A 23,947-nucleotide genomic window follows, 5' to 3' on the forward strand; every position below is an offset into this window, starting at 1 on the left:
AACGAGAGGCAGATGGGTAATAGTTACTACTGTGAAAAGTTTTCTTTCTAAAAAAAGGTCAGAGAGTCCCTCTGGAACAATGACCCAAATCCAACATTTGTCAGAAAGCAGGGGACTCCATTAGCACCATACGGTGTCTGCAAAGGCGTTTATAAGGATGGTAGGTCTTCCTCTCTGAAGGAGATTAGTCTTTAGGCCGATAAGTTGGGCTGAAGGGCCTGCTTTTGTGCTGTATACCACTACGAATCTATGACTATCCTGCCTTGAAGCCAATTTTGGATCTTTCCCGTTGACCCTGTAGATTTTGTTTTAATGACCATGTGGAACACTGTCCAAAACTTTGTTAAAATCCATACAGACTGCATTCTCACAGTCTTTGATTAATTAATCTAAATGTAGATTAATCCTGTCCCTCCAGAATTTTTCAAGTAATTTTGCCACTATCGAAGTTAGACCAGTGCACAGTGGTAGCAGTGTGCACTGTCTGCAGGATCACTGAAATACAGTGAGAAGACTCCATTGAAAGCACCTTCCAAACCCATGAGCACTTCCCTCTAGAAGGATAAGGGTAGCAGATACATGGAAATACCACTATCTGCAAGATCCCCTCCAAGCCACTCACCATCTTGACTTGGAAATATATCAATGTTCCTTCATGTGTGATGAATCCAGATCATGGAACACCCTTCCCCTACCTAATAGCACCATGGGGACAGGTGGGGTAGGGCAACTGGTTCCTGGAAAATGCCATGAGCAGATCGGGTCTGTGAGATAGCTTTAGAAATCGAGATAACTTCACAACAACTATTGGGAAATCCTTGGGTCTAATGTGAAATCTGAAACCCATAGACAAAGATGGGATGCTAATATAGTTCTCAAAAAGCTGGATCAGTTTTGTTAAGCAACGGTATAAAGGGATATGGGCCAAAGGCAGGCGTATGAAATTAGGCCAAAGATCAGCCATGATTTTGTTAAATGGTGGAACAGGCTCGAGGGGCTGAATGGTCTATTCCTATGAAATCTGGGTTAACTCTAGACCTTTCTCTTCTATGATGAGTGCCCGTTTGATCAAGACTGAAGGACGTAAATTTTGTCTTGTCTACTGGCTGCCTCGGTAATCACTTGGCAAAACCATAATTCTCAATCTGGGTTTGGGTGCGGTCAATAAGTCATCGTGAATCGCAATAATCACATTCACCACGTCACACAATGGCTGGTTTGAGAATTGGAAAATATATCTTGTTTGGAGTATTGCCAGGGGCTTCCCCAAGGCTGGACTGAGCTGTATTTTATTGGGACCAACTTCTTTTATTCATTCAAGAAATTTGGATACCGTTGGCTTGACCAACATTTGTTGTCCATCCTATTTGCATTTATGTTGGTGGTGAGCTGACACCTTGAACCGCTGTAGTCCATGAACTGTGAGTTGACCCACAAAACTGGAAGGAAGTGAATTCAGGATTTTGACCCACCGACAGTGAGGGAACGGCGATATATTTCCAAGTCAGGATGGTGAGTGACTTGGAGGGGAACTTGCAAAGGATGGCGTTCCTATGTATCTACTGCCCTTGTCCTTCTAGACAGTAAAGGGCATAGATTTGAAAGGTTCTGTGTAAGGAGCATTGATGAGTTATTGAAATGTATCTTATCGATACACTGCTGCTACTGTATACCATCTAGTGTAGAGGTAGCTTTATTCTTTATCTAACTCCATGCTGTCCTGGGAGTGTTTGATAGGGGACAATGTAGATGGAGTTTTACTCTGTATTTACCCCCGTGCCGTCCCTGTCCTGAGAGCGTGTGACGGGGACAGTGTAGAGGGAGCTTTACTCCGTATCTAATCCCATCTTGTCTCTGGTGGACAATGTCATAGACAGTGTTCACATTCTCTCTAAGGTGAGTTCTCCTTGACCAATATCTATCCCTCAACCAACTTCAGTAAAACACAGACTTTCTAGTGGGTATTGTATTGCTACGAGCTGGCTGTGTGCAAACTGTCTGCTTTGTTTCTTACACCACAGCCATAATCGTGCTTTCACCATCTCAGGATGTCTCCAAGCACTTTGCAAACAATCAGGTGTTTTTCCAAGGCGCTATGGAAATGCAACTTCTTTCTTTTCCAGGGGCATAATCAACAGGGAATCCTGCGACACAAGGAATCACCAATTACAAACAGGTCTGTGCCCACACGTAGACAGTTTCTGACATTTCAGGAGGGGGTGTGGCAGCTGCTCTAAACTGCCTCCTCCCAAGCAAGAGGGAAGAGAAATATCACCGAGAGACCAATCCTCACTTCCAGCCCCATCACCACAACCCAATCTCTCATCTCAACAACCCACCAAAGGCTGGGAGAACAATGCAGGTGCCCCTCCCTCTGAACTGTTTCGGGCTGCAATTTTAACAGGGAAGATGGAAGGAAAATGCCAGGACAGTTACTTTTTGGTCCTTCATGCAGCGTTATAGATTGTGTGACTTACCTGAGCAAACGGTGTCACAATCATGTCTTCTGTATGGCTGAACACAAAAACAGATTAAAGAGTTAGAATGCAATCTCTATCTATAACGCACACAGTGCTTGCTCACAATCAACAAAGATTCTCCACTCAATGAATACACTGGACTTGGATTCGACAGATATTCAACAGCAACTACAAATGTTTAATGTGCACCCTGCTGGTCTACAAGCTGCTGAAATCCCCAGTTGGCATCACCCTATTTCAATCTCTCTCTCTCTCAAAATCTCCAGCCTCGCTGGAGCACTACATTGCAGCTCCAAGAGCTTCCCTGAGACTTTCCATGAGGAAGGAATGCCCCTGTCGGGTCATGGAGAGGCACCAAACTCTCACACAAGTGCCAACGAGCCAGGGATCCACTCCTGGACGGTGTCACATGTTTACAGTGTTTGGAGTGAATTAGTTAAAGAGTTACTTGGGATCTTTAAGTAATACCATGAGAAGATAGATTAAGGAATTTGAAAGTTCCACCTGCTTCAGGCTAGGAATGACAACATGCTGGATTGCAAAAAGAGAGAGTGGGGAGTCTCTGTAAAGGAGCTGGTGGTAAACCACTTTATCAATACTGACCGTCAAGTAAAATCCCCTTTCTGTAGTGCAGACCACCTTTCAAACAGCTCAAATGAAACAGGATACAGAACTTGACAAAACAATTGTTTTTGGGAAGTTTGGGGATCTACAATTCACACAATCTAGACACTACTATATCCCTTTAACAAGACCCCAGAGTCTCTAATCAATATATTAAGGAAGTGTTATTAGCATCAGGAGGTAGAAGTTTAAAGGAAGCAAAAAGTCAATTATCCTAAAACAGTTTTGCCATTCATCTATGCACAGTTTGAAAATCCTACAAAAGGCTGCAGGAGTCAGGAATGGTGAATAATAGAAGCTACTAGTAGCTTCAGATTTCGAAGAGAAACAAAGTGATCAAGATGTTGCAGTGAATACCCTACTGCAGGGCAAGTGATCTTGAAGAGCTTAACACTTCAGCAACTTACTCAGTGGATGAATGTCAATTGATACAAAAGCTACATTTCACAGGTGAGAAGTCTCAAATTATTTTTGAACCGACCTAAAGATCTGGTTGATCCAGAAGGGAAGCAATGGAAATTATACAAACGTGTTAATGTGTGAATGACACAGGGAGGGTTTGCTATTTCTCAATAAGTCTGTCCTGCTGAATGTAGGTTGCATCCAGATTAAAGCAGGCTCAGCGATCCTGAAGAAGAATCATATTGGACTCGAAACATTAACTCAGTTTCTCTCTCCCCAGAAGCTGCTACACCCATTGAGTTTCTTTTGTACTTTCTGTTTCAATTTCAATCCAGCAATGTCCTACTGGCATCAGAGAGAGAGAGAGACAGAGAGAGAGAGAGAAAAAGAAAGAGAGAGAGTGAGAGAGACCAGACTCTCTACAGAGTTTAAACAATGTGCGATAGGTCAAACAAAAAGGATACCTGAAGGGTCCCAACCCGAAATGTCAGCTTTCCTGTTCCTCTGATGCTGCCTCCACACTGTGTTATCTCTGACTCCAGCATCAGCAGTTCCTACTATCTCTAAGATTGGAAGTCAGGCTTTAGGGGCCTTTAAATACATAGAGTTAGACATTAAGCAGAATGGGTCACGAGTGACTTTAGATCAACAGCCTTGTGTGAAAAGTGTTAATCTCATCCTGATAAATCGGACCAGGTGCTCTTGAAAAGGTGACTGTGTGTTCAGGAAAGAAACCGACCAGATAAAATGTTTGGGAGCAAATTACTGCAGATGCTGGAATCTGTACTGAAAACAAAAGATGCTGGAGATCACAGCGGGTCAGACAGCATCCATGGAGAGAGAACAAGCCAACGTTTCGAGTCTAGATGACTCTGCATCAGAGCTGAAATTTGTTTCGGCTGTGGAGGGGGCTGTTCACTTAGATTTGTCTCAATGCTGGTTTTAACATAACTGAGTATCATGATGAAAATAACTACTTTTGAGGAAGTCTTAAGTGCAAATAAAACATTAAAGAAATCAACAAAAACATTGATGTTGGAGAAACTCAGCAGTCTGGTAACATCTGAAAAGAGAAAAAAAGTTAATGTTTAGAGTTCAGTGACCCTCCTTCAGAACACTTCTTCTGTCTCAAAGACAGACTGCCCCTCATATAGGGTCTCATTTAGAACATTGGATAAACACACCCCTATATCTACCTGTTTTACCAGGATCAATGTTTCAACAACTAACATACTTTTAATTACTTCTTTTTTTATTTTCTTGGCTAACCAAGCCAACAGACATATATTAGCTTTCTCATTTGTTTAATTCAAGTCAATTATTTGATTTGTTATAACATATGCTTTTAATCCTGCTTCCCTCACATAGCCATTTGGAAATTGGCATGGGAAGCACTGTTAACAAGGTCTAGTTTCATATTTTCTGAGTCACCCAAGGTTGGGAACTTGAGTGCACAATTTTCTGAATTTAGTTCTTGTAAAGAAACGAAGAGCTGTAGATGCTAGCGATCAGAAACAAACACACAGAATGTTGAAGAAACTCAGGAGGTCTGGCAGTATCTTCAGAGTCACTGGACTCAAAACATGAATTCGGCTTTCTCTCTGCACAGACCCTGCTGAGTTCCTCCAACGCTCCTTGCTTTTGTTTCAGATCTCCAACTTCTGCAGGTCTTTGCTCTATGTTGGCACCAATTGTTAAACTGTTTAACAAGAAAACGTGATTGTTCCAGAAACCATTGGAAATCCGCAAAGAACATCATCTGGTCATATATGGCATAGAGGGATATGGTGAAAAGGAAGGAAATTGGCACTAGGTAACAGAACCAGTGCAGGCTGAATAGCCTCCTTCTGTACCATAATATTTTGTGATTCCGTGATAAAGTGACATAAGAACACGGAATAAAATACATTTTTATTTGGGCTGCTTTGAGACAAAGCATGTTTTGTTTTGTTCAAAGACATAAGGGAGGATATTATAATTTATATAAATGATTTGGATGTGAACATAGGAGGTATGGTTAGTAAGTTCGCAGATAACACCAAAATTAGAGGTGTAGTGGACAGTGAAGAAGGTTACCTCAAGAGTACAACAGGACCTCGATCAGATGGGCCAATGGGTTGAGGTGTGGCAGATGGAGTTTAATTTAGATAAATGTGAGGTGCTGCATTTTGGAAAGGGAGAGCAGGGCAGGACTTGTACACTTAATGATAAGGCCCTGGGGAGTGTTGCTGAACAAAGAAACCTTAGAGTGCAGGTTCACAGTTCCTTGAAAGTGGAGTTGCAGGTAGAGAGGATAGTGAAGGCGGCGTTTGGTACGCTTGCCTTTGTTGGTCAGTGCATTGAGTATAGGAGTTGGGAGGTCATGTTGTAGCTGTACAGGACATTGGTTAGGCCCCCTTTGGAATACGCGTTCAATTCTGGTCTTCCCTACAGGAAGCATGTTGTGAAACTTCGAAGGGTTCAGGGAAGATTTACAAAGATATCACCAGGGTTGGAGGGTTTGAGCTGTAGGGAGAGGCTGAATAGGCTGGGGCTATTTTCCCTGGAGCGTTGGAGGCGGAGGGGTGACCTTATAGAGGTTTATAAAATCATGAAGGGCAAGGATAGGGTGAACAGCCAAGGTCTTTTCCTCAGGGTGGAGGAAGTCCAGAACTAGAGGGGCATAGGTTTAAGGTGAGCGGGGAAAGATTTAAAAGGGACCTAAGAGGCAACTTTTTCAAGGAGAAGGTGGTGTGTGTATGGAATGAGCTGCCAGAGGAAGTGGTGGAAGCTGGTACAATTACAACATTTAAAAGGTATCTGGATGGGTATATGAATGGGAAAGATTAAGAGGGAAATGGGCCAAATGCTGGCAAATGGGACTAGGTTTATTTGGGATATCTGGTTGGCATGGACGAGTTGGACCAAAGGGTCTGTTTCCATGCTGTACAGCTCTATGACTCTATATGGAAGGACCATTGTATGATATGCAATATGAAAAACAAAGTTTAATTAGTTCCATGCAATGATTGTTTCTATCTCTTCAAAAGTTTTATTCAAAGAGAGGAAAGGAATAGTTTACAATAGCGAGTAGTTAAGTAGAGGATTGTGGGTCATAATTAATGAACTGTCTGGGTACATACAAAAAGGGAACAATGGGGTGTAACAGTGCAGTGGTAGTGTTGTTAGCTCCGACCAGAAGGTCCAGTTCAAGTTCCCCTCCGATGTGATGGCCATAGAGATACACGACCAAACAGACTGATTTTAAAAAAAGGGAACAGGTGGGGCTGGAGTGTGGAAGGAGCTGTAAGACTGAGTACTTAATAAATTTGATCCACAAAGAAAGGAGTCTTAGTTTTTGTCTCACTGACTGGCTTGGATCTGATTTAACACGAATTTTTCCTCAGCCCAGCAAAATCTAGGTTTTCTTCTGTTTCAAATCCCTCCTTGACCTGTCCCCATCTGTGTAACCTTCTCCAATCCTGCAACTTTGAGATCCCTGCTCCTCTAATTCTGACTTCCTTTTAGATCCTTGTTTTGCATTGCTCCACATTGGTGATTCATACCTTCAGCTGCCCGGGCCTTAATCTCTGAAATTCCTACTCTGAACCTCTCCTTCTCTTAAACACTCTCTCCTCCTTTAAGATACTCCTCAAAAACCTACTGGATTGACCAAGCATTTTGTCTCCTGCTCTACTATCCCTGGGTGTGCCTCAATGTTCAAATTTACCCGATACCGCTCCTGGGATGTTTACATCATGTCAAAGGTGCTATATACAGGCAACTTGTTGAGGGCTGAGGGCACAGTTGTCAATGTTGGGCAAAAGCCGTTGGTTAAATGCACTGGGTGTGCCAGTCATTGTAACAGGAGACTAGCAGGAGAAGACTTTGAATAAAAAGTACCTATGTTCCTGAAATCCTTGCAGAAAGGCATGAGATAGAGAGATGTAATTTGTCCCTTTGAACCTCATCCTTGAGAGCTAACTCTTATTCTCCGTAACACCCCTGCAGTATTTGAATGATCCCAGATTTTAGTCATAGAGTCATTTTAGCACATAGGCAGACCCTTCGGTCCAATCAGTCCTTGCTGACCATAATCCCAAACTAAAGTAATCCTACCCACTTGGCCCATATCTCTCCAAACATTTTCATTCACGTAATTATCTAAATGTCTTTTAAATGTTGTCACTATACCTGCATCCACCACTTCTTCTGGAAGTTTATTTCATACATGAATCATTCTCTGTTTAAAAAAAACTGCCTCTCACGGCTTTTTAAAATGTTTCGCCTCTCACCTTAAAAATGTGCCCCCAGTTTTGAAATTCCCCACCCTAGGAAAAAGCCACCTGCCATTCACCTTATCCATACCCCTCATGATGTTATAAACCTCTATAAGGTTACCTCTCAACCTCCTAGGCTCCAGTGAAAATGTCCCAGCCTATCCAGCCTCTCCTTATAACTTTACCACTTATGCCAAAGCATTTTCACTCACCGACTTCTGCCTAATAATTATTACAAATTTACTCATCGCTAATTTAAACTAATAATCTCTGGTCCTAATTTCCTGACTGTTTGAAACTCTGGACTTCTCCTACTTGGTCCATGTAAGATTTTTTTAAGCCTCAGCAACGTTATTCTCTTTAGTCACATCATTTCCTCATTGCGAAAGTTCTCTCTCCTCCATTTCTAGCACATTCAACATTTTGTTAAAATTAAACATGGAAGTACCATGCAATCAGAAGACCAAAAGTGTAACTTTAAAGAAAAATTAACATCTGAAGCAGAAAGGACAAAGAAGGATTTGATTTAAAAAGAAAATTCTGTCGTAAGTGGTCCAATATTATCAGCATTCACCAAAAGTTAGAGAAAGTCAGTGGGGTCAATCCAGATTCAGGAGTTCGCTGTTTGACAGAAGGAATCAAAGATGATCTAGTGCAGAGAAACGCTCTTTCCCTCAAGGTGTGTGTAACTGCAATTGCAACGAGTTCTACCACGTTTTCTCATGCATGTGTTCTACACGTTCCCATATAATTCTCAAATTATATGCATTCGGCCCATCAAATCTACACCAACCATCTGAGGAGCATCCCACCCAGACCCACCTCCCTACCCTATCCCTGTAACCCTGCATTTCCAATGGCTAATCCACGTAGACTGTACATCCCTGGACACTATGGGTAATTTAGCATGGCCAATCCACCCTAATCTGCACATCTTTGGACTGTGGGAGGAAACCAGAGCACCCCAGAGGAAACCCACACAGACATGGGGAGAATGTGCAAACTCCACACAGAGAGTCGCCAGAGGGTGGAATTGAAACCAGGTCCCTGGTGCTGTGAGGCACCATGCTGTCCAATATGCCAATCCTAAATGTTTTTCCTTTGTGACCCCAGTTCGAGGCTTGAGAATTGTTGTGAGGCCTGTGGGTGCTGACGGAGCTGTTATGGTGTGGACAGAGCTCAGTGGCCAGCATCGCTGACTTGAATCGCAAAACTCCCCAAGTTTCAGCTTGTAACCCCAATGAGGTTCCCGACTCCCCCTCACTTTGGGGAGCCCTGGTCTAATTGCAAATTCTAAGAGATACTGGCAGAAGCAACATAAAGGGGGTGCTGGAAATCTGAAATAAAACCTGGAAATGCTGGGAATACTCAGGTCAGGCAGCATCCAGGGAGAGATGGTGTCAGGTCTGTGATCCTTCGTCAGATAAACCGATGAGAAATCATCACCCTGAAATGTTAACTCCGTTTGTCCTTTCCCCAGATCTCCGATTTGCTGAGCACTCCCAGCATTTTCTGTTTTTTTCCCCAGGCTCTGATTGTTGTTCAGTTTACAATCCTACAAGAGACACAGCACCCTGGGATTGGTGGCACGGTGCCAAGAGGGTTTCTGGGTTATTCTATTGCCTAGCCCATTGGCACTGAAGCCAATTGCAATGCCTTTACAATGATTGTTTGAGAGACCAGCCTGGTCCCTATGGCTCAGTATCACACTGCAGTGCAGTCAGTTGCTGGGATAGACCCACCCTCTCTCACACGCTGGGAGACTGTCCAATAGTCTCAATAAAACCAGGCCAGAAGCAAACCTCACACAAGACACAATTCCTTAACAAGGCTGACAACCAACTAATAAATCACCCAGAAACATTTCTGCACCAATAGGTTTATAAACCATTAGGGAGCTGAGGCTTGTTCCATTTTCCAGTAGGACAGAAATTTTGCAACAATCCTTCTTGTCTTATTCCGTAAATAACGATAATTCACGAAGTGGGGTGATGGTGGAAGGGATGTGGGGTGGGGGAGAAAATTTCAGGGAGGGTATGGGGTGTGTAACAGCAAGGGGTGTGTGAGGGGGCAAGCGGGTGTGTGATGGGGTAAGGAGGCGTGTGAGGGTAGGGGCTCCGCTGTGTTAGGGTGAGCGGATAGAAGCAGCTTGGTGACAGGAGTGATATCAAACCAGCCCGAATGAGTATCTTCTGACATCTTGGTGTGTGGAGCTGAGGGGAGTGTGAAATGTCAGCCACCTCATTGGAACGAGGGATCTGCATGTTTCCCATTTTAAATCTGTGTGCATTTGAGGCCAAAGTCAATGGGCAGGAAAATTGGGCAGGCTGTAAAGAAGGCCATAGACTCATCAGTCCAAAGCCAACTTCACCCAAGTGTCCTATCAGTTTTGTTTTTTTTTTTTTTTTAAGGACTTTATACCAGGATTGCTGGGGTAGCCTGTGGGAACGGGCCATACTGACGTGCTGAGTATCTAACAATGGGAGACAGCATGTCTGATTCCAGACAGTCCACGTGTCTATCAAGTGTACAGCATGAGACAGGATACAGGAGAGGGACACCCATACTACTGGCTGAATGTTTACTCGATAACCTCTCACTGCTGAATGAATCGTTGGGTTAACATGGAATGTGCTGGGTGTCTGTCAGGTTCAAAGTATCTTGTGTCTATGGAGTATCATGTGTTCTGCATGACATGCTGTGTGTCTAACATGAATGGTGTGTCCACCATGGAATACCAGTGTTGACTGTAGTGTTACTCTAACCTCTGGGCACATTATCCCAAAAACAGCTCCAATGGGTGTCGAATATTACCTTGCAGTCTCACCCCTGGTCTCACACACCGATACTCTGGGCAGTTTCACCTCATGGTTAGTAGATTGTGATAAAGGTGGACAGACTGGTGTCCAAGTAACCAATTTCACTTACTTTCCCATCGTCAGGGCAAGGACCGGCTCGGAGAACCGGGAAGCTAGGGCAGATCTTGGGTGAGCCTTGAGATAGATACTCCTGGTAACCGGCCATCAGAGGAGAGGACAAAGATCATTTCAAGACATTCAGTTAATTCCTATCTCTTCCCATCGACCGTGCCGCATTTCCTACTAATCAACAGCCTGGGATGGCCTGGGCCTCCAGAATTTGGAGATTGGCATCTTCAATCCTGCGATGTGCAACATCCAGGAGAAAACCCATCAGGCCTCACCAAAAAATATTCTCTCATTTGCTTCAGTTAAATGCCTTTGTTGGGGATGGCGGGGGGAGCGCCAAAAGGACGGAACAAAGGTCGGAATCTGAGGGTGGGGCAATTGGAGGCAGGAAGTCATGACGAAACCTCCAGGAAGACGCTCTCACCAAGAACTGGCAATCCTATCAGGATCCCTGACTTTGATGGTCAGCGTCCAGTTTCTGCTCCTTCCCTCCACCCTGTGGGAATGGGCCTCACTAACTCCATCACCATTCACACAGCGTCGTGCATTCCCCTCACCTCTCCCCCACTACTTGGGGAAACCAATTCAAGCGTTAACCGCACAGAAAGGTGTAAGAGTGAACATCACTCACATGTCACTGGCGATGGAGGAGTTCCGGGACACATTCTTCGGGGAGAGGTCGTAGTCGCTGTCGGAACGGTACAGGAAGGATTCCCGGCGCTGACCGTGGCTGAAGTTCGCTTGTAGCACAAGCCCCGAGCTGGGGCTGGTCTGAGGATCAAGTGGGCTGCGTCCAGGAGACAGGCCATTCTCAACGTCGAAGCTGCTCGGGAAGGAATGACAGGGGAGTGAGTGTGGAGCAGATACCTCAGCTCAATTCTAACCTCATCGAGGTGAGCGGTGTCAGTGCCTGAGGAGTCAATGGGAAGTTCTGTACATCATTTACACCGAGTGCCATTCACCCCCAAAATCCATAACCGATACTAGCCCACAGAAGTGGAACACACCTTAATTTTAAAATTCTCACCCATTGCTTTCTCCATAAGACACAGGAGCAGAAATTTAGCCATTCGGCCCATCGAGTCTGCTTTGCCATTCAATCATGGCTGCTAAGTTCCTCAACCCCATTCTCCCGCTTTCTCCCCGTAACCCTTGATCCCCTTGATAATCAAGAACCTTAAGTGTACTCAATGGCTTCTCATTCTTCCATGGCCTATCTTTCCTTATAACCTGCTCCAGTCCCACAACACCCAACGTCTGCACTCTTCCAATTCTAGTCTCTCACACTTGGATCATGTCATCCAGCTTGGAAACAGACCCTTCGGTCCAACCAGTCCATGCTGACCATAATCCCAAACTAAATTAGTCCCGCCTGCCCAGTTTACCACCTTGGTGGCAGTGCCGACGTCCCAAGCTTTGGGAAATTCCCTCCATAAACCTTGCCACCTTGCTTCCCTCTTTTCAGACACTATTTAAAACCTCACCTTAACCAAGACTTTGACAGTCCGGCCCACATTTGCTTAATTTGGCTCAGTACTCACTTTGCATAGCAACACTGCTACAAAGCACCTCATGATGATTGATGACAATAGGAGTGCCGTAGATATACATGTTATTTTATACATATAAACGCTTTCCAAAGATTTTTGTGCAAACTACCATTCTGATTAATCTCCTCTGTACCCCCTCCAATTCCTTAACATTGTTCCCACAAATTCCCATGGTATCCCAACTAACAGAGGGTTATTTCCGTGTTCGTTCAGGGATGTAACAGTCACTGGCAGGGCTAACATTTGTTCCCCATTCCTAATTGCCCCTTGATCTAAGTAGCTTGCTAGGGCTATTTCAGAGGGCAGTTAAAGAGTCAACCCCATTGCTGTGGGTCTGAAGTCACAAGTAGACCAGACCAGGTAAGGATGGCAGATTTCCTTCCCTGAAGGATATCGGTGAGCCAGATGGGTTTTTACAACAATTGATGACAGTTTCATAAACACAGTCACTGAGACTTGCTTCCAATTCAGGTTTTATTTTAATTGAATTTAAATTCCAAACACCACGTTGGGATTTGAACCCACGTCCCCCAAGGTTAACCTGAGGCCTCTGGGTTACTAATGCCGTGACATTACCACAATACAAGCACCTTCCCTAGAAGGTGTTGAAAATTAGTGAGTTCAGGCTGTTCGGAGTGAAATAGGAAACACATTTTCCAAAGAATTTAAATGAAATTCTTTGACAACCCTGCATTAGTAAGGTTGTTGTGAAACTTGAAAGGGTTCAGAAAAGATTTACAAGGATGTTGCCAGGGTTGGAGGGTTTGAGTTGTAGGGAGAGGCTGAATAGGTTGGGGCTATTTTCCTTGGAGAGTTGAAGGCTGAGGGGTGACCTTATAGAGGTTTATAAAATCATGAGGAGCATGGATAGGGTAAATAGTCAAGGTCTTTTCCATGGGGTTTGGGAGTCCAAAACTAGAGGGCGTGAGTTAAGGTAAGAGGGGAAAGATTTAAAAGGGACCTAAGGGGAAACTTATTCACACAGAGGGTAGTGCACGTATGGAATGAGCTGCCAGAGGAAGTGGTGGAGGCTGGTACAATTACAACATTTAAAAGGCATCTGGATGGGTACTTGAATAGAAAGGGTTTAGAGGGGTATGGGTCAAATGCTGGCAAAATAGGACTAGATTTATTTAGGACATCTGGTCAACATGGACTAGTTGGACCGAAAGGTCTGCCTCTGTGCTGTAAGTCTCAATGACTCTAGAACTTACGATGCAAGGCACCTGGATCAGACCATCTTTCTATTTTAAACACTGCCAACCATTTATGCACATGTTCTTCATCTATTTTTATCTGATCCAATATTGCCAGCATCATCTCCTATCCTGCTGTATTGGCAGCACCCTGCTCTCTAGAGAAGGCAGATGGATTTATTCATCAAGCAGACTAGCCAGGCACTCTGTCTCAACACAACTTGACCCTATGCTTCCTCTGTTTATGCTTTTACGTTTTATACAATCATGAAAGAACGTGTTTCCTTTTACATTCACCACTATCTATTCTCATGATCTCTTCTTGCCTCTTTTTTTAGAACATCCTTTGTACTTTCTGTCTTTAGCTTAGATCTTTAAATCGATTAGCAATCCTTCCAATTGTCATAGTCCTCCTCTCTGTCACATTTTAACCACAGCATCTTTAGTGCTTGAAGCAGGTTGATTATGGGAAGGTGTTCATTCTGTACCTCTGCCACCTCTTCTAACTGTTTCACCCACACTCTAAACCCCTGCCTGTTCCAGTTAGCCTGCCACCACCATCGTAAACATTTTTTGGTATTTGTTCACGGGATGAGGGCATCGCTGGCTAGGCCAGCATTTATTGCCCATCCCTAATTGCCCAGAGGGCAATTAAGAATCAACCACATTGCTGTGGCTCCGGAGTCACATGCAGACCAGACCAGGTAAGGATGGCAGTTCCCTTCCCTAAAGGACAGTAGTGAACCAGATGGGTTTCTATAACAATCGACAACCTTTTAATTTCAATTTTTTTTTCCCCAGTTGACTTCAAATGTTACCACCTTCCACATGGGATTCAAACTCTGGAACTATCACCACAATGCTAGAATACAGTTAAAGATTGCTTAACAATGCAATTCTAATGTCACATACGATCCAACAAAGTCAACATGGTGTTACAAACAGGAAAATTATATTTGATAAATTTGTGAAAGTTTATTTAAGGAAGTAACTTGCAGGGTAGATATGGGGTAACCAGTTGGTGGAGTGTACTTTGATTTCAAAAAGGCATTTGATAAGATCACCTTCTGGAGGGAGGGAGAGTGGGACGCAATCTCATTCCAACACCCAACGATCTGGAGGGATCTGGCAGGGTGACACCGACACCCCTGGGTGGGCAATGACCAACATCAGAACATAGACCCAATTATTTAAGACTGAGATGAGGAGGAACTTTTTTTCTCTCAGAATTACAAATGTTTAGAATTCTTGACTTCTGAGAGTCTTGGATCTTCTCGTGGTTGAACATATCAAAGACTGAGGTACATTTCGGACCACTGAGGAAATCAAGTGGTTTGGAGAGCCGGCTGGATTGGGATTGAGTCAGAAGGTCAGCCATGATCAAATGGGGGGTGGGGGGAGGGCGGGTGAGGGGAAGTTGCTGGTGGTGGAGTTAGTTCAGAGAACCATACAATATGGAAGAGGCCCTTTGGTCAATCGAATCCATATCACCAAAAACGCGCTACCACCTACACTAGTCTCACTTTCCTGCATTAGACCCTGAATGTTACAACACTCCAAGTGGCTCATTCATGTATTTTTTAAAAGGTTGTGAGGTTTCCCACCCCAATCACCTTCCCAGGCAGTGCATTCCAGACCCCCACCACCCTCTGAGCGAAAAGGCTTTTCCTCAAATTCCCTCTAAACCTCCTGCCTTTCACTTTTAAAGGTGCCCCCTTGTTCTCGACCTTCCAGCCAAGGGGAACAGCTGCTTTCTCTCCACCCTGTCCTAGCCGCTCAATCTTATACACCTCAACCTTCTCAACTCCAAAGGAAACAATCTGAGTGTGTCCAGCCTCTCTTCATAGCTGAAATACTCCATCCCAAGCAACATCCTGGTGAATTGTTGGGAAATTGAAATGTTGGATACAGATTAACAAACAATACCATAATAGACTAACATTTATATAGACAATAGGTATAAAGCCTTTGGGATTTCACATGATTATATGATAACATGGAGTTGAAGGGGGTATATTACATCGGAATGAGGGCATAGAGAGCAGGAGACGGTAATTAAGGAATGAGTCAGGCTCATGAGGCAGTAAGGTCTATGCGATGGAACCTATCTGACAGTGAGATATAACGCAGTTCACCTCATTGCCCTGAGGTTAGTGAGGGAGGGGGGCAGTAGCCAGAACTCCATTGTTCAATCGTGTTTAGGGGCAGCACAGTGGCTAGCACCGTTACCTCACAGCACTAAGGACCAGAGTTCAATTCCGGATTCCAGATGATGTGTGTGGAGTTTGCACATTCTCTCCGTGTCTGTGTGGGTTTCCTCCAGTTTCCACCCACAGCCCAAACATGTACTGGAGAAGGTGGATTGGCCATGGGAAATGCAGGGTTACAGGGTTAGGGTGGGATGCTGTTTGAATGCTCGGTGTGGACTTGATGGGTCGAATGGCTTGCTTCCATACCGTAGGGGTTCTGTGATATTCAGAGACTGAAGAAGCAGATGCGATTCCCTCCACAGTCAAATAGCACACCAGACTATTGACAGTTTGCAAGGGACAAACAGCAGCTTACAAAGAAGAGGGAGGTGATGGCCTAGTGGTATTAATCGCTGGACCGTTAATCCATAGACTCAGATAATGTTCTGGGGACCTGGGTTCGAATCTCGCCACAGCAGATGGTGGAATTTGAATTCAGTAAAATATCTGGAATTAAGAATCTAATGATGACCATGAATCCATTGCTGATTGTTGGAAAAATCCACCTGGTTCACTGATGTCCTTTAGGGATGGAAACTGCCATCCTTACCTGGTCTGGCCTACATGTGAGTCCAGACCCACAGCAATGTGGTTGACTTGTAACTGTCTTCTGGGCAATAAATGCTGGCCTAGCCAGCGACACCCTCATCCCGTGAGTGAATAAAGGGGAAAAAAAAAAGAACACATGCCACACCAGAGATCCATCAAAACCTCAACAACAGAATACTACAGCTTCCGGAGAAAGAATAAGAAAGAAATTGTAAGTTACAGTCAGGCAGATTGTAACAGCAGATGTGTTTAAGATGTCACAGTTCCACTGATGGGTGGCACAGACTCTCACCCTCCCCTATCAACATTGGCTGTTCATGTTCAAACGGTGGCGATTGACGTCACTAACAGCATCTGTCTGCGTGCACACCGTCTCCAAGGAGACAGACTGACACAGCGTTCACTAATGACAGTACTGTACTTCCTTGTTAATCCTCCAGACAGTTTGCTCACAGTTTATAACCACTTGATACCATTCACTCATGCTAGGGCAGGGCAAAATTAAACTGTTCAAATATAAACTCTTTCTAAACTACTGCGTCATGCTCGCTAAATTGGACAGAACACCGCCCTCCTGACAGCCTCCTTGGCCTCCCAAGTTTGATCGTTTTCTACTCCCCCTGCTCTTTTGAAATGAAAATAAAGCTCCCTCTACACTGTGAAAGCACAGCAGGTCAGACAGCATCCGAGGTGCAGGAAAGTCAACATTTCAGGTCTAAGTCCTTTGTCAGGACTGGGGAGGGGGAGGGCAGCCCAGAAACAGATAGAGGGAGGGGTGTGGGGCTGGGGGGACGGTGGGTGGGATGGTTATAGGTGGATGCAGGTGGGAGGTTATTGTGGATAGGTGAGTAGGAAGACGGACAGGTTAGGAAAGGAGGAGGCAGAGGGTTGGACATGGGATAACGCTGGGGGTGGAGGGATTCTGAAGCTGGTAAAGTCAGTATTGAGGCCATTGGGCTGTAAGCTCCCAAAGTGAAATACAAGGTGTTGTTCCTCCAGTTTATTTTTGGTCTCACTGTGACAGTGGAAGGGAACAAGGATGGACATGTCACCAGGGGAGTGGGAGGGAGAGGGGGAGTTAAGTGGATGGTAACCGGAAGGTCGGGTTGGTCGGTGTTGGGCAGAGCGCAGATGCTCCATGAACCGGTCCCCGAGTCTGCGTTTGGTCTCCCTGATATAGAGGGGACCACATCGGGAGCAACGGATACAGTAGATCAGATTAGATGAAATGCAGGTGAATCTCTGTCGGATTTGGAAGGATTGTTTGGGGCCTGGGACGGAGGTGAGGGGGTAGGGGTAGGGGTAGGTGTAGCACCTCCTGCGGTTGCAGGGAAAGGTGCCGGGTGTGATGGAGGGGTTCGTGGGGAGTGTGGAGCTGACGAGGGAGTCGCGGAGTGAACGGTCTCTGTGGAACGCAGACAGGGATGGGGAGGGAAATACCGTTTTGGTGGTGGGGTCTGATTGTAGGTGACAGAAATGTCGGAGGATGATGCATTGTATTTGGAGGTTGGTGGAGTGGTACGTGAGGACTAAGGTGTCTCTAATCTTATTGTTATTGGGGGAAGGGGGTTTGAGGGCAGAAACGTGAGAAATGGGGGAGATACAGTTGAGATCATCCTTAATAACAGAGGAGGGGAAACTACAGTCCCAAAAGTAAGAGGATGTCTAGGAAGTCCTGGAGTAGAATGCCTCATCCTGGGAGCAGATGCAGCGGAGGCGGAGGACTTGGCAACAGGGGATAGAATTTTTGCAGGACAGTGGGTGAGAGGAGATGTAGTCGAGGTAGTTGTGGGAGTCAGTGGGTTTGAAATGGATGTTGGTGGTGAGTGGTTTCCAAAGATGGGGACGGAGAGGTCCATGAAGGGGAGGGAGGTGTCAGAAATGGTCCAGCTGAATTTGAGGGTGTGGTGAAAGGTGTTGGTGAAGCTGATGAACTGTTTAAGCTCCTCACGGGAGCACGAGGCCACGCCGAAGCAGTTCAATGTAGCGGAGGAATAGATGGGGTATAGGGCCGGTGTAGCAGCAGAAGAGGGTCTGTTCCACGTAACCTACAAAGAGGCAAGCATAGCTCGGGCCCATGCGGGTGCCCACGACCACCCCTTTGGTTTGTAGGAAGTGGGAAGACTCAAAGGAGAAATTGTTGAGGGTGAGGACCAGTTCCACCAAGCAAACGAGAGTGTTGGTGGAGGGGGACTGGGTGGGTCTACGGGAGAGGAAGAAGCGGAGGGCTTTTAGGCCCTCCATGGGGGGGATATAGGTGTACAGGGACTAAGCGTCCATGGTGAAGATGAGGTGTTGGGGGCCGGGGAATTGGAAGTTTTGGAAAAGGTGGAGGGCATGGGTTGTAGGTAGGGAGTTCCTCAGCCCTGCACTGCCCGTTTCTATCTCCTACCCAAAACCCATAAACCCAACTACCCCAGTCGACCTATTGTCTCTGCCTTCTCCAGCCCCACCAAGCTCATCTCCTCCTACATCAACTCTGACTCTGTTCTTTCCCCTTTGCTCCAGGAACTCCCTACTTATGATCAGCTCCCCTCAGCTCCCTGACCTGACCTAACCTAACCTGTCCATTTTCCTACTCACGTACCCACTCCACCCTTCCCAATGACCAATCACAATAACATCCTATCTGCATCCACCTATCACTATCCCTCCTACCGCTTTCCCCAGCCCCACACCCTCCCTCTATTTATTTCTGGGCTCCCCTCCCTCTCCATAGTCCTGACAAAGGGTTTTGGCCCAAAACGTTGACTTCCCTGCTCCTCGGATACTGTCTGACCTGCTGTGCTTTTCCAGCCTCGCACCTATAGACTCTGGCTTCTAGCATCTGCAGTCCTTACTGTCTCCCTCTACACTGTTCCATCAAACAATCCCAGGACGTGGACACGCAGAGTTGGATGCAGAGTAAAGCCCCCTCTACTCATTTGAACTGAAAGTAAAGCCCCTCAACACTGCCTCCATCAAACACCTGCAGGACAGTGACAGCACAGGATTAGACACAGGGTAAAGTTTTCTCTGTGCTCTGTCCCCTTTCAAACACTCCCAAGACAGGTACAGTATGGGGTTAGATACAGAGTACAGCTCCCTCTAAATTGTCTCCATTAAACACTCCCAGGGCTGGGAAAGAATGGGGTTGGATATTGAATAAAAATCTTTTAACACAAATTGGCATGTGGCGTCCTGGAACTAGACTGGCAATCAGTTACAAATTAGAGGACAGTTGTATCTCATTTCAATGAAGATATTTGTTAGGAATGCCACAATCCCTTTGATAAAGATGTTTCAAATTATCTCTGGGTGGGACAGAAGAGGTGGAAACAGGCTGGTAGAAGGCTCTAGAATAAGAGGACATTGATACTATATAGAATTACATCAGAGACACTGCACATTTTCTGCCAAACTGTTCTATGCAAGAAGTTATGCTCGACATGAGCTACTTCCCTTCCTTCACTATCTCAGTCAAACATATCGTCCTTTAACCCCTCTCCCTCGTGTTTATTCAACTTCCCGTAAGAGACCCACATTCTCACAACTTTCTGGGTGAGGAATTTTCTCCTGTATTTCTAATCTATTTATTATTTTACCTATAGTGACCATCTTACAACAAAAGAGTCCCAGTTTGGAAATCTCCCCACAAGAAATATATTCTTCCTTACCTATCCTGTTCAAATGGTCAATCTTATCATTTTGTATTCCTTAAAACCATTATCACGCCACCATTCAGGTTTTGCTAGAGCAAAGTGCCACAACCTGTTTAATGTGACCAAAACTTATAACCTCACAGTCTGGAATTACCTTTGGAAATTTGTTTTAGTATATTCTCCGGTGCTTTAATACCTTTTTTTGACTAAATGTGGAGACCAGAACTGATGGCACTATTCCATTTATGGTCTATTCAAATGTCAATACAATTGTAATGTAGTTTCTCTTTCGATTCTCTCACTCTCTTGGAATTAATGCCATCACTGTTTCTTTTTTTATAGAAACCCTACAGTGTGGAAACAGGCCACTCGGTCCAACAAGTTCACACAGACTCTCCGACAAGCATCCCACCTAGACTCAACCCCCCACCCCCCACCCTATCCCTATAACCCTGCATTTCCCATGGTCAATCCACCTAACCTGCACATCTTTGGACTGTGGGAGGAAACCCACGCAGACACGGGGAGAACATGCAAACTCCACACAGACAGTCGCCCGAGGCTGGAATCGAACCCAAGGCTCTGGGGCTGCGAGGCAGCAGTGTTAACCACTGAATCACCGTGCCGTGTTTTACAGTCTCACTGACTTACGTTGGTCCTTGTAGTGACTTGTGCCTCCTGACCTTGAGGCCTTCTCAAGCTTTGATAATATTTTGATTCTTATTTTCCAAGGAGATTGTGTCCCCTTTATTCTGGCTAACAAAATGAACCCCCTCACACTCATCTGTGCTGCAACTTGGGAGAAAGGTCACTGGACCTGAAACGTTAACTGCTTTCTCTCCCCACAGACCTGCTCAGTTTCTCCAGCACTTCTTGTTTTTGTCTCGGTACCATCAGGTTTTGTAATCTATTTGCTGCCCATTCTGTAATTTGTCTTCTAATCCAATTTGCACTGACAGTTGGCATGACGCTAATAGGTGGCACCTTATCAGGGGTCTTTGAAAATCCAAATGCTTTAGACTGACTATATTACTATGATTAGTGGAGGGGCTGGTGCGGTGGTAATGTCACTGATCCACAACCCCAAGCTAAGGCTTTAGAGATATATGCTCAAATTCTCACCATGGCAAATGGTGAAATTTTAATTCAATAATAATCTGGAATTAAAAGCCATGTAAGCATTGAGGATTGCTGTAAAAACCCATCCAGTTCACTAATGTCCTTCAGGGAAGGAAATCTGCCATCCTCACCTGGTCTGGCCTACATGTTGTCTAGCGTCACATGCGGGTGACTTCTGGTTGCCTTCAGGGCAGATAGGGATGGGGCGCCCACATCCAACAAAAAAAGTTACCCTTCTCTATCCTTTCTGCTCTCACATAGGTTACTGAAACATGGCCTACCGATTTCAAATCCACTTTATTATATTTTCAGTTTCTAGGTGTTGCACCTTTGGGTAAACGTTGCTGGAAAGAGGTGTAAAGTCTAAATTTTCTTTTACCTCATACGCATCAGGATTGAAATGCTAGAAAACCAACTTCAGGAAGTACAATCAATCCTGCATGAGACCAGAATGCTGATTGGCTGGACTACGGTTGGCATGGAGACGCTGCAGGAACTGTTAAAGGTGCACTAATTATACTGAAAAGAAAGGCTATAGATTCAGCCAATCCCTACTGAATCCTCACTGCAATACCTTAACCATTCAGAGTCGGCTTGTCTGCTTTGAATTGATCCAACACCAAGATCATGGTAGACAGAGTTATGGTGGTTCCCTCCCTCCTATATGGCTCTGAGATGTGGACTGTCTACAGCCAACACCTCAAGACACTGGAGAAGTACCCCCAATGCTGTCTGTGCAAGATACTGAGAACCTACTGGGAAGACAGATGCACCAACACCAGTGTCCTTGACCAGGCCAACATCCCCAGCATAGAGGCACTAATCACCCTTAATCTGCTACAATGGGCTGGGCATACTGTCCGCATGACTGGCATGAGACTCCCCAAGGAGGTGCTCTACTCCCAGCTTCGAAACAGCAGGCGAGTCCCAGGTGGACAGAGGAAGCGTTTCAGTGATACCCTCAAGGGCTCACTGGTGAAGTGCAGCATTCCCACAGACACCTGGGAATCACTGGCCCAAGACTGTCCAAAGTGGAGCAGGAGCATCTGGGAAGGTGACATGTGCCTCGAGACTTGCCTCCAGGAAAAAGTGGAAGCCATGCGAAAACAGCGCTGCCACACCAATGTCCCACTCACCCCTTCCTGTGACCACCTTCTGCCCCAACAGTAACAGAGCCTGCAGTAGCATTGGTCTGTACAGCCACCTACAGACTCACCCTGAGAGTGGAAGACAGTCATCCTCGTCTGTGAGAAACCACCAGCGATGATGTTGACTTTGAAGCCTACCAGTTCACAGAGACAGTCAGCAGTAGCTGGTGCCTCTCTATCTCAACTATTTCCCAACCAATTAATACCCTCATCTCACGTCGTATAAATTGTTATTTTCTTTCTAAGTTGTTTTTCTTGCATGATGAGTGCAAGATGAAAAGATCCGACTTTAACGTTTAGGTTCTGTGTCACCAAGCAATGCTTTGAGTAAAGCTTCTGTAATCTTTCCTACCACAGACATTAAGTTGATTGGTCTAAAGTTTCCTGGGATTTTCCTACTTCATTTTTTTTTAAAAATTACAGGAATAACATTAGCTGTCTGCCAGTGCTCTGGTACAATTCCCTTCCCTAATCAGGTTTGTTATATGTCTATGCAATGATGCCTCTGCCATCTCCTCCCTAGCTTCTGTCAATGTAAATCCAGGCTGTGAACAGGATTGTTCCAGAGACTGTTCACAAGGCGATTTAGAGTCAGAGAGACATACAGCACGGAAACAGACCCTTCGGTTCAACTCATCCATACCAACCAGATATCCTATACAATTCTAGTCCCGCTTGCCAGCATTTGGCCCATATCCCTCTAAACCCTTCCTATTCATATACCCATCCCAGATGCGTTTTAAATGTTGTCATTGTACCAGCCTCCACCACTTCCTCTGGCAGCTCATTCCATATACAGGTACTTCTCCTATAACGCCATAGTTTCATTTTTGTGTGACCTCGTGCTATAGAAACCTGCATTATAGGGAAATCGCAGTAGAAAATCGCTATACTGTACAGTAGAAAGTTCACGTTATCCAAACAGCATCCACTATTCATCAACCACATTACATCCAATTCGCATTAATGATACACACCTTATAGCAGAACTACCTGCATGCACCACCCTCTGCGTGAAAAAGTTGCTCCCTCGGTCCCTTTTATATCTTTCCCCTCTCACCTTAAATCTCTGCCCTCTGGTTTTGGATTTGTACACAAGTTGGAACACAGTGTAGGACAATGTAAAGCAGCCGTTTGTAAATATAGGAAACGTTTATATCACACCCCTGTACGGGATCGCATTTGTAAGTTGGCACGGAAAGGTTGCCAAAACCAAAGACCCCTCCCACCCTGGTAATACTTTCTTCCAAACCTTTTCCATCAGGCAGAAGATACAGAAGCTTGAACACACACCAACATGTTCAACAACAGCTTCCTCCCTGCTGTTATTAGACTTCTGAATGGACCTCTCTAACTTCAAATCTAATGTTGGTCTTGCTTTCACATACCTCCTGTGCAGCTGTAACCTTGTATGCCTTGCTCCATCTAAACACCCTAAGATCTGCATGGAGATAGTAAGAACTGCCGATGCTGGAGTCAGAGATAACAGTGTTCCTCCAGCTCCACACTGTGTTATCTATGATCTGTAAATGCTTGTTTGTACTGCTCGCTAAACAAAGCTTTTCACTGTACTTAGGTACACGTGACAACAATAAATCAAATCAAACCATCAGCATTCTGAAATACAAGTGTTCGTAAGTATGGGTGTTTGTAAATCATGGACACCCCTTGTAGTTGAGAGATAGTAGGAACTGCAGATGCTGGAGAATCTGAGATAACAAGGTGTAGAGCTGGATGAACACAGCAGGCCGAGCAGCATCAGAGGAGCAGGAAGGCTGACGTTTCGGGCCTAGACCTTCTTCA

The 23,947-nt window shown here is 45.1% G+C and overlaps 1 protein-coding gene across 5 annotated transcripts in view; it reads right to left on the reverse strand.

Annotated features, from left to right (window-relative positions):
- Window positions 1-23,947, reverse strand: part of LOC109921827 (cAMP-specific 3',5'-cyclic phosphodiesterase 4C-like) — a 271,818-nt gene that overhangs the window by 40,672 nt on the left and 207,199 nt on the right. For 3 of the 5 annotated variants that reach the window (XM_048614247.1, XM_048614250.1, XM_048614249.1), the window contains 3 exons: window positions 11,324-11,515; window positions 10,694-10,774; window positions 2,478-2,514 (listed from right to left, as the gene is read on the reverse strand). In XM_048614247.1, coding sequence (XP_048470204.1) covers window positions 2,478-2,514; window positions 10,694-10,774; window positions 11,324-11,515 — 310 coding nt within the window. Of the gene's footprint in view, window positions 1-2,477; window positions 2,515-3,970; window positions 4,012-10,693; window positions 10,775-11,323; window positions 11,516-23,947 lie in introns of those variants that run through there. The other 2 variants (XM_048614248.1, XM_048614251.1) reach the window with 2 other exon arrangements.

This window comes from Rhincodon typus, chromosome 29 (genome assembly GCF_021869965.1).
Source record: "Rhincodon typus isolate 14 chromosome 29, sRhiTyp1.1, whole genome shotgun sequence".
NCBI classification, from domain to species: domain Eukaryota; kingdom Metazoa; phylum Chordata; class Chondrichthyes; order Orectolobiformes; family Rhincodontidae; genus Rhincodon; species Rhincodon typus.